We start from the raw sequence: 10,182 nt of genomic DNA on the forward strand, positions 1-10,182 counted from the left end.
GGCTACCAGTCTGAATACCTTTCAAGCATAAAAAGAGGTGTTTAACAAAAACACCTACATAATATTCAGGGTGTTCAGCATTTCTATTCAGATTCTCATTCAGCCCTGCAACCTCAGCCTCAAAGTTTACCCTGTTTGTTGAGTAAGTCTCTCTTTCCGTATTAAATAGAAAACCAAATCAAACTCTGTTTGTGTCCCAAGCTGTGGAAGAACAAATGCCACACAGATCCAAACACAGATATTGGGACACATATAAAACCAGACAGATTTATCTATTTAGCCAGCTTAATAGACCATAATTATTACAAATGCATTTAAAACCTAGTTTTGAATGAATAATGTTTCAGTGAGCAATTCTTTATGTATGTAACTATTACTATTAGTATTATTATTAGTATTAACACTTTCAAGATGGGTTTCAATAAAAGTCGACATGAGGAGTAGAAGCCGGGTGTCGACAAAAGTCTGTATCAAGGGGCAGAAGGCTAAATGTCAAGAAAAGACACCTAGATTGTACAAGGGGAAGTCAAGCTAAAGTTAGAAAAAAGGATTTATTAGAAAATGGAATGAACACCTTAACAAAACTGGTAATGTAATTTCTCAATGTAGTCTCCACCCTTCTCAATGCACTTGTGCCAACTGCCTGGATTCTAGCTGAAGAAAAAGTTTTGTCTTGTCTAGACTGGCACTGTGAGTTAATGGAGCAAGTTCTTTAAAGTGAATATTGTGATTGAATGTCAATTCTTTTGCTGTTTTTGACTAATTACTGGACTTGTTTATTGTGAATTGCTTTCCTTTAGACAAACACTTATGATTACTTTTCATGCCTTTTCTCATTTTTCTTTGTAAAAATAACATCTTTCTTTGGAAAGATTTTTGTAGGCCTTGTTCTTCTAAGCCTGTGGTCTACTTTAATGATAAAATAAACTACGGATTAAAGTGGACATTTCGAGATTAAAGCTGAAATTTTCACTTTAATTACAAAACAGACCTTTTCACTGTGTCTCTATTTTTTTCTCTGTGGCTCAAATAATGCTGTACATTCTGATGCAGCTTTCTGTCATATGTTGGTAGAAAACAGAGGCTCTTACGTCATGTTCAAACTTCATAACATTGCGCCCCAAGACTTTTTGCTGGTACTGTAACTCGCATACGCATTGTATTAATTTCTGAGGACATGCTCAGAGGAGCAAATAAACGCTGGGAATGCATAGCAGCAATGATGTGTGCACGTATGCACTCTGAACATGAAATGTAAACTTGGCCCTAACAGTTTCTGTCAATATCAAAATATAAAAAAAGCTTAAATCACTCATACCATGCCCCTTTAATAATAAATATTGCTATGTGAATTCAAGAAATAATCTATAATGCTAAACAGTACACTTGTACTTTATTAATTTACAGCATTAACATAAAAAGTATGCATATTAATCATGTTAAATAAAAATTAATTAACTGTTTCTCCCACCTTTTTCATTCACGTAATTAAAAAGTATCAGTCAGCTAGTATCTGACATTACCTGAAACTGCTGTTACATTTTTGAATAAATATCATACAATAATCTCTCTAAAAGTCAAAAAACACTAAATTACAAGCCTCCCTTTACATCTGATATAAAGTAAATGTGACAGAGAATTACTAAGAAGAATAAGGAAATACACATTTCCATTTAAGTACTCCACTTAATTATATAAAACAGTAGACAGTGTGTAACCGACATAAAGTATGCCTAGACAACAAAACTGACACTCATGATAAACAACAACGAAGACTGCTGCGGCAAACAAGCACCAACAGCATAAGCATGGAGTCTCTACAATGCTAAAGTGTCCTTAATAAGTCGTCTCATGGTGGTGCTGACAGATGTACCCAGAGAATCTGTGATCTGGAAACTAATTTTATATAAATAAGGCTGCACATCTTTTAAACTTGTGTCAAAGACATTGTCCACTTCAGACTGTGTAGGCATCTTAGGCAAGTATTCATGTCGGTTAATCACCTCCACAATATTAATCACTTTTTCCCCAAGTTTCTCACCCACTTTCTCTCGACAGATCTGTCTTTCTTGCTCATTAGCTAGGTTGACAACATTGACCTTGATACTCCACACTTCCCAAGGGATGCACTCATCAGAGAAAGGCCAACGAGACTTTTTCTTTTGGTAAAACTCCAAAGAGATCTGCCCTGCTCCATCATTCCCAGAACTGCGTAAAGCATCCTGAAATACAATTTAAAACAAAAATATCAGTTCCTTGAATTCCCAAAATGAACATATCAATTTGTCTAATTATATAACATGACAAAAACCCTGTTTGCCAGCGGTAATATTAAACTACAAGCAGTGTTTTTTTTCTAGTTTTAAGACATTTTTAGTTTTAATTTCTCATTTTAGTTTTTAGCCATTTCCCTATTTCAGCTTTTGCATAGTTTTTCATATTTTTTTTAGTTTTTATAAATTTTACATTTTTCCGCATTTAACTATAGGGTTTTGTCATTACTCACCAAAATGTCCACCCTGACAGTTTTGTAATTGTACAAATACTGTTTTCTCTATAGTTGCACTGTCATTAATTTTGTACCCATTAAATTAATACAAAAACTTTTACAGTCTGTGACAGAATTACATTTTCTGATGATAATGTGAAGTTCAAGGCTTCTAGTATAATCGAAAAATGCAGAATCAAATAACAAGTGTGCTCTGATGTTAATTGTTACCTTAACTTGGCACAGATTTAAGCAAATGGTTATTTCATTTCAAAAATGCTTTCTTTTTATTTTTGACAGCACCAAAAATAAAAAAATATATATAGCAGTAAGAGGGGCGGCACGGTGGCACAGTGGGTAGCGCTGCTGCCTCGCAGTTGGGACACCTGGGGACCTGGGTTCGATTCCCGGGTCCTCCCTGCATGGAGTTTGCATGTTCTCCCCGTGTCTGCGTGGGTTTCCTCCGGGCGCTCCGGTTTCCTCCCACAGTCCAAAGACATGCTGGTTAGGTGGATTGGCGATTCTAAATTGGCCCTAGTGTGTGCTTGGTTTGTGTGTGTCCTGCGGTGGGTTGGCACCCTGCCCGGGATTGGTTCCTGCCTTGTGCCCTGTGTTGGCTGGGATTGGCTCCAGCAGACCCCCGTGACCCTGTGTTTCGGATTCAGCGGGTTGGAAAATGGATGGATGGATGGATAGCAGTAAGATCATTACACACATATATTCTTACTTTATATTTATTTTTATATTATTGTATATTTTTATATTTATTGTGACGGGTGGCTGTGCCCAGCCGGGATGCTGAGAAGGACTGGGAGAGGGACTGTGCCTTCCCAGACCATGAGGGGGCAGATGCCCTGGTTTGTGTGGGGGCCACGGGAACTGAGCATGGAAGCTCAACCCTATTGGGGCTCGTGGCCACCACCATGGGGCGCCCGGACGACTGTGGAGCCCTGGACGCCAGCACTTCTGCCACACCCGGAGGTGCTAGCGGAAGGAATACCACGGACACCCGGATTGCTTCCAGGTGCTCATCAGGAGGCACCTGGAGCTCGTCCGGGTGGACATAAAAGGGGCCACCTCCCTCCAGTCAGCAGCTAGTCGGGTGGAAGAGGACGAAGCTCAGAGGAGAGGAGTGGAGGTGGCGAAGAGAGGACAGGAGTCTGAAAGCCTGGACTGAGGGTGTGTGGTGCAGGGGCACTGGGTTGTGCGCGGGACATTATTTATTGTAAATATTGTAAATAAACGTGTGTGGTGATTTGAGCATTGGTGTCTGCCTGTCTATGGCGAGGCTGGTCTCCACAATATATATTCTATTATTATATATTTATTTATTTTTGATATCTCCTAATGTTGACTATATGTCATCTACCAATTTCGAAGCTTTAAAAGAGTTTTTCTGTTTCAGATAATTCTTACTGGGCGGCACGGTGGCGCAGTGGGTAGCGCTGCTGCCTCGCAGTTGGAAGACCTGGGGACCCGGGTTCGCTTCCCGGGTCCTCCCTGCGTGGAGTTTGCATGTTCTCCCCGTGTCTGCGTGGGTTTCCTCCGGGCGCTCCGGTTTCCTCCCACAGTCCAAAGACATGCAGGTTAGGTGGATTGGCGATTCTAAATTGTCCCTAGTGTGTGCTTGGTGTGTGGGTGTGTTTGTGTGTGTCCTGCGGTGGGTTGGCACCCTGCCCGGGATTGGTTCCTGCCTTGTGCCCTGTGTTGGCTGGGATTGGCTCCGGCAGACCCCCGTGACCCTGTGTTCGGATTCAGCGGGTTGGAAAATGGATGGATAATTCTTACTTTGCTTATTTTTTGAAATACTGTTGAAGTTGCTACTTGACCTATGTTAATAACAATATTAGTAGAAAAAGTGATGAAAGTTTCTCCATGTGTATGGTGTATTTCTACAAGCATACAATTTACATTAAACACTGAACATCTATTATGGAAACATCTCAGATCATTCACATAGTAAGAAAGTTGCAAATCCAAGGGAAGCTCCCTGTGAGCCTAAACTGAGAGAATGTAATTTAACAACACACGGAGGAATAACTGACACGTCAAGATTGCAGTCTGCAATTAATAAGATACTTCTAGTGCTTTAAAACTGATGTGCTACATGTTACGCACGTTAGATAAAGTTCAATGTATACAGATTCATCATTGGAGTTTATTTCAATATAAAGCAGATTTGGTACATTACTCTTGTTAAAATAAACCCTGAGCAGGGTGATGTACTTCAAAATTAACAGTGTTTATGACCTCCCAAGCACAGCAATACCCTGTAAAAACTTTGCTATACTGCCACATTCTAAATATAATATTAAGATTACTGCAGTTCATCCACTTACTATTGATGAAGCATTGCGAAGTTCATCACAACAGTGTGACAGGAACTCACACTGTGACACACCACCCACATTAAAGCATTAATACTAATAACCTGATTAAAACTAAAGGTATACATGTAACATCAGCTTGATTGATAACATTGATGGCATGCTAGACTGCACTGCAAAGGTACCATCCACAAACAAGTGTGAAATTGCTGAAATTCCTTCCTTTTTTTCCAGTCTAAATACTGAATTTCAGTCATGGGGGTGGCTATTCTAGCTTGAAAAATCATCCAGTGCTCTGATTTTCAAATTATTTTCCTGTATCTTCCAAAGTAATGTATGGCACGTTTTAATTTATACACCTTTTCAATGAAGTTTGGTGAAAGCTGCCTGCCATTCGCTGTCAGCAGGGCATCAATGACTGACGGTCAGTTATAGCCAATGTAATCCACAGAATAAGTCATTGACAAGTGATGAGGCGTTGGTATTCACTCTCAGTTCGAGAAGGGAAGGGCTCACTGATGAATGAAATGACCAATGAAATCCACAGATTTGGACACCAGCAGCGAGGGATACTTGCAAATGTACAGAAATCAATGATCTTGTTTAAACTCAAGATAAACCTGTGCAGTTTAAAATAACATTTAATAAATATGCTGGCAACTGCACAGTCACATGTACGTTACGCACAAAGACTAACGTGGTGAAAATGAAAATTACAACAACAAGCCTTGTTTCCATTTTTTTTTCTTGTTTTCATTTAGTTAGAATTCTCAGACTTTTTCTATTTTAGTTAACACAATAATATTTTTTTTTTGTTAACGACATGTTTAAATTTAGTTTTCATTAATGGGAAACCATTCATTTCTACACCTCACTGATGGCTTCATCTCTTTATGATATCAATGAGATATTCATATTAGTCCAGCAACATCCCAAAGATATGTGTTTTAGGTTGACTGACAACTCTAATTTGAAACAATATGAATGACCACTGGTGTATTAGCTTCTGGCTTGGCTTTCCACCCAAGTTTTAGTTTCTGTCTTGCATCCACTATTGTCAAGAAAGGTTCTGGCACCTCCATGATCATGTTCTGTAAAAATGTGCCACATGAAACACACTAACTTGACATAACTAACAAATTTGCAAAGATATACTACATTGTCTTATATGTTTCTTTTACCTTACCGGAGTCTACCATCTATTTTTGTTTTGAATTTAATTGATTTTTTTATTAAAGACTTACAGTAGCTCACTCCATGATTTCTATAGTTTGTTGGTTCAGTTCCTTCCTCTAACTTACTGTGGGACCCTTCAAGTTATTTCATTTGAATGTGTTCCAGTTGTCAAAAAATCTTGTAAATAATTACAATTTGTCCTTATCTTTAGTAACCTTGGGTTAAAAATTGGCAAAATTACAATTGGCAAGCTCCTCTGACAATAAAAAAAATTAAGTACTCCTCAAGCACCTGCTTACAACTCTCAAGCACATTATTCATTCTGCAGAGCATGCAATGCCAAGAAAAAAATGAAATAATAAAGAACATTTCTATACATGAGTTCATGTGTAAGGGCACAACATATCAGTTCTTAGCAGAAAAAAATGTAAATGTAGTAACAAGTCAGCAAATAGAAATCCATCCTAAGCAGACCTCTATTGAAGAGTTTGTATTTGACAAACAACATATCAGTAATTTGCCACTAACCAGGAAAAACCTGCCAGCAACCTTTTAGTAAATATTTTTATTATAAGGAATAATTTATTTAACCTTCAAATATCCCTTCCGTGTGGCTGAATTTAAAATAGTTTAAAAACAACCATTCCAAATGCTTAATTTTCCCAGTAATGTCCTATAGTCATTTTTAATTTCTATTCATTATCAAAATTATTCTAAACTGGTTTCTAGGAAGCTTTTTTAAATATTGACCATTGTAAAAGGTGCTAATTGATTAATAAAAGAGGATTAGAGGAAACTTTTTCAGTAAAATAACATACTGTTTCCAATCTTTCCCATGTTTGTGTTCTTACAATGTCATAGTACTAGAATTTGTCAGGAGATCAGAAAGCAGAAACACTATACATATCTATTTGTTCAATTTTTCAGTTATTGATTTGAAAATATTTATTCATTGCAAAATTATGCCATTCAGCATTCAGTTTTAGACTGCATTACTATTACTAAAAAGAAAACCTTTCCTGTGTACATAGTGTATTAAATTTGTTTAAACGCTATATAAAGGACAGATCACCTATCAAGTAAAATAAGTATAGTGAACATCTGGAATGGACTGATGTGACTTTCCACTGATACTAATCAGTTTAAGGCTTCTAGAAGGCATAAAACTAAAGGATTACCAATACATTGCTGGAATACATCCTGCAGTCTGGGCAAACATCCCCACTGTTTAGTCACCATCTGTAGTTTTTTCATTTGCTTATCCTCCTCCTCCTTTTCCAGTGAACCTGGACACTTTCATAACATGAACTGGAGCTGAATGATTTCATTTTTAACGAGTTTCTAATTAGAATTTATATCTACATTTAAATTAAGCTGAATCCCCATGAACTTGTTTTCTAAGATAAATATGTCAATTCAAAACAGACTCACTGTTATTACTATTACTTTCTTTAAGGCTGTATTCTCAGTTCTTTGTAAACAGTTATCACAAAGTGATCAATTACTGCTAAAATGCAGTTTCAAGTGCTTAAGTTCTTTATTACACTGGTCATATTCTCCACAAGTGCTTATTCCCTTATACAAGAAGGTTTTAGATTTGAAAAGATACACACAGTACTGTCTGAAAGTACAGTACAGTACAGTTTGATTTAACTGTCACAGTGTAATGCCATGTCATAATGTCATACTGTGGATAGTCTGTGATGCACTAGATTCCAAACCAGTGCAGGAAAATATAAAAATGCTGGATTGTCATTATATATGACACAACCCCAGTTAAAATGAAACAGAAAACATCCTTATCTGTAAAAAGAGTATAATAAGGATACTGGTGCCTACACTTCTGTTACTAATTGTAACATACGTCTATGTAACTATAAAAGCACAGAAACATCTCACAACTCTGCTCAACATGCAGTCTGAATTCCAATTACAGTAAAAAGGGTTGGTAGCTAACAACAAGTTTGGAAGTATTGAAAATGCACTTTTAGTAACAGAAAATACTATAATAATGTCATCTGTAATTATATATTTTTTTGTTTTGGTAACTTGAAAGCACAATGCTTGTCCTTTGTGACTTGTTGACTTTTTATATCATTAGTGAAAAAGATTTGTCATGAAAAAAAGAGCTCTGTGCTTGGTGAGATAGGCTCCAGCTTTCTTGTGACCTGCTTAGGTTAAAGCAGGTTTGAAAGATGGATGGATGGAAGTCTACTGTTAGTAATGTGAAAACAGCTCACTCCCAAGCTTCCCTACTTTATGTCAGGTATCATAATGCAGGCGCCCCCCTTCTTGGCCAAAGCACACGTTAAGCAGAGTTAAAGAGAGCCCTGACTGATATTGCTAAGGCTGGACTGCTTTACCAGTCTGGAAAATACCTTTATACCAGTATTCAAAGCCCCAACTGCCCGTTTTACCAATCTCCAACAATTATATTTAGTTAATCTGTGGCACGTTTGCAATGTCTGTGCTTGCTTATTTTTGGTTTATCTAGGCAAACTAAAATTGCCTATGTTTTAAGTAACCATTTGCAGTGGTTACTGTGTGTAATGCATATTAGCTATTCATAATGAGTATTAAAAAGGAAACAATAATGCTGAAATGTGCAGGATGTAATGCATTTGTGTGTAATCCAAATGTAAGAACACAATGAGGTTTTAAAAAAGTATTCATCCCCCCACATTTTTTAAATATTCTACTCTCACAAACTGTGATAATTAAATTACTTTAGAATTTATTCCTCAATGATCTACAAAGCTATGCACACCATTTCAAACGAAAGCCATGATTTTTGGTTAAACAAGACATTGGTCCAAAAGACATCACTGGAGTAAAACTGCAGTGGCATAAACAAAATAGATGCCTTTGTGGAGTACTGTACTGTTAAAGATTCTTGGCTTTAATCCTGTCAAATATCTGTGACAACTCAAAACTGTTCTCTATTACCTATGCCCAGCTAATATAAAATATTCCAAAAGGAAGAATAATCAAATGTTGTTTCATCATGTTTGGGAGAATGCAAAATACTGGGTGAGTTTATAAGACTTTATTTGTATTCTTTCTTTGTTTTCTGAGGGAAGATTTGGTGGTTGAGGCATACATATTCCCTCAACTAAAGCAGTCTCTTAAGTGTGAGTACAATGGGAAAAAGCTTAATACTTTTTCAAAGAATTATATACAAATTTGTTTTAGACTTCTTGGTGGGGCAATGTACATAATTATGTCTGCACGGGCAAAGGCCTCGAGAGACAACTGGAAAGAAAACGACCACGGAATTATAAAAACTTTAATATATTATATTATTGTCTTCAATGCAAACTTTTTATACTAACAAAAACGCAATCATGCATTATATTAGTGATGATATTGCTCCATATTAAACCTGTGTATTCAGGAAAGTATTCGGTAACTTGTATACACACACAGATACAAATGTTTAACATTCACTGCATAATTTTAAAATGTATGACGGTGTGTGCATATTTGCTAATACGTCCATCCAGATAATTTAAAATTGTTTTGTATGTTTGTGAATTTTTAATTCGTACTGTTATTATTTAACTAGTATGACCCATGTATCTCGTAAGATTTGCTTATGTCTCCTTCATCAGAGTTCATGAACACCCATTTCGCTACCATTTCACTCGTTAATAAGGTAATACTGCACGTGAACAACCTTAAATTCTCCAACTGCCTTCCTGATCGCTCTATCCAGCTCGTCCGATGACAACCTGACAAACGTGAAATCGATGAAGTCACAGTCTATGTCCTGGATTCCGACAGTCCCGATGGAGTAAGTGCCCTCTTTCTTATAGTGGAACTTGCCAGTGCTGCGATGTAGCAGGATGGTATGTAGCAGAGCCAGCATAGCTTCGTCCACCTGCCTGCCTTCCACCGACACCTCTAATACTTGCGAGCGGCAGTTCATCCTTTAGCTTCTCCCGGTGCTGCTTGGTCGGGAAGCCACACAAATATCCTGAACCTTCACTTTAAGAAACTGCACAAAATCAGATGTCCATGTGTATTCACAGTTAAGTATGTACCGAAGCAATACAGAGTTACATCTTTTCAAGTAAAAACAAGAGACAGAGACTCCTTAGATTACGCAGTTGCTTTTCACATTTTTCTGCCACGGGCAGACGAAGTTCTTGTAAACAAATGAAAGCGGAAAAAATGGCACACGACTGACAT

At 37.3% G+C, this 10,182-nt stretch overlaps 1 protein-coding gene across 1 annotated transcript; it reads right to left on the reverse strand.

Annotated features, from left to right (window-relative positions):
* Positions 1-1,386: 1,386 nt before the first annotated feature.
* atg101 (autophagy related 101) lies at positions 1,387-10,182 on the reverse strand. The gene is made up of 2 exons (XM_028800127.2): positions 9,668-10,182; positions 1,387-2,222 (listed from the first exon to the last, which is right to left on the reverse strand). Exons 1-2 carry the CDS (start codon positions 9,917-9,919, stop codon positions 1,818-1,820), a joined length of 657 nt encoding a protein of 218 aa, XP_028655960.1. The 5' UTR covers positions 9,920-10,182; the 3' UTR covers positions 1,387-1,817.

The sequence above is a fragment of the Erpetoichthys calabaricus genome, chromosome 4, assembly GCF_900747795.2.
Source record: "Erpetoichthys calabaricus chromosome 4, fErpCal1.3, whole genome shotgun sequence".
NCBI classification, from domain to species: Eukaryota; Metazoa; Chordata; class Cladistia; order Polypteriformes; family Polypteridae; genus Erpetoichthys; species Erpetoichthys calabaricus.

What these genes read in the sequence shown, in the direction of transcription:
- atg101 (XM_028800127.2), bottom strand. Translation starts at nt 9,919, where the DNA reads ATGAACTGCCGCTCGCAAGTATTAGAGGTGTCGGTGGAAGGCAGGCAG. An exon ending in AGGCAGTTGGAGAATTTAAG is followed by an intron (nt 2,223 to 9,667) that starts GTTGTTCACGTG and finishes ATTGTATTTCAG; the next exon opens with GATGCTTTACGCAGTTCTGG.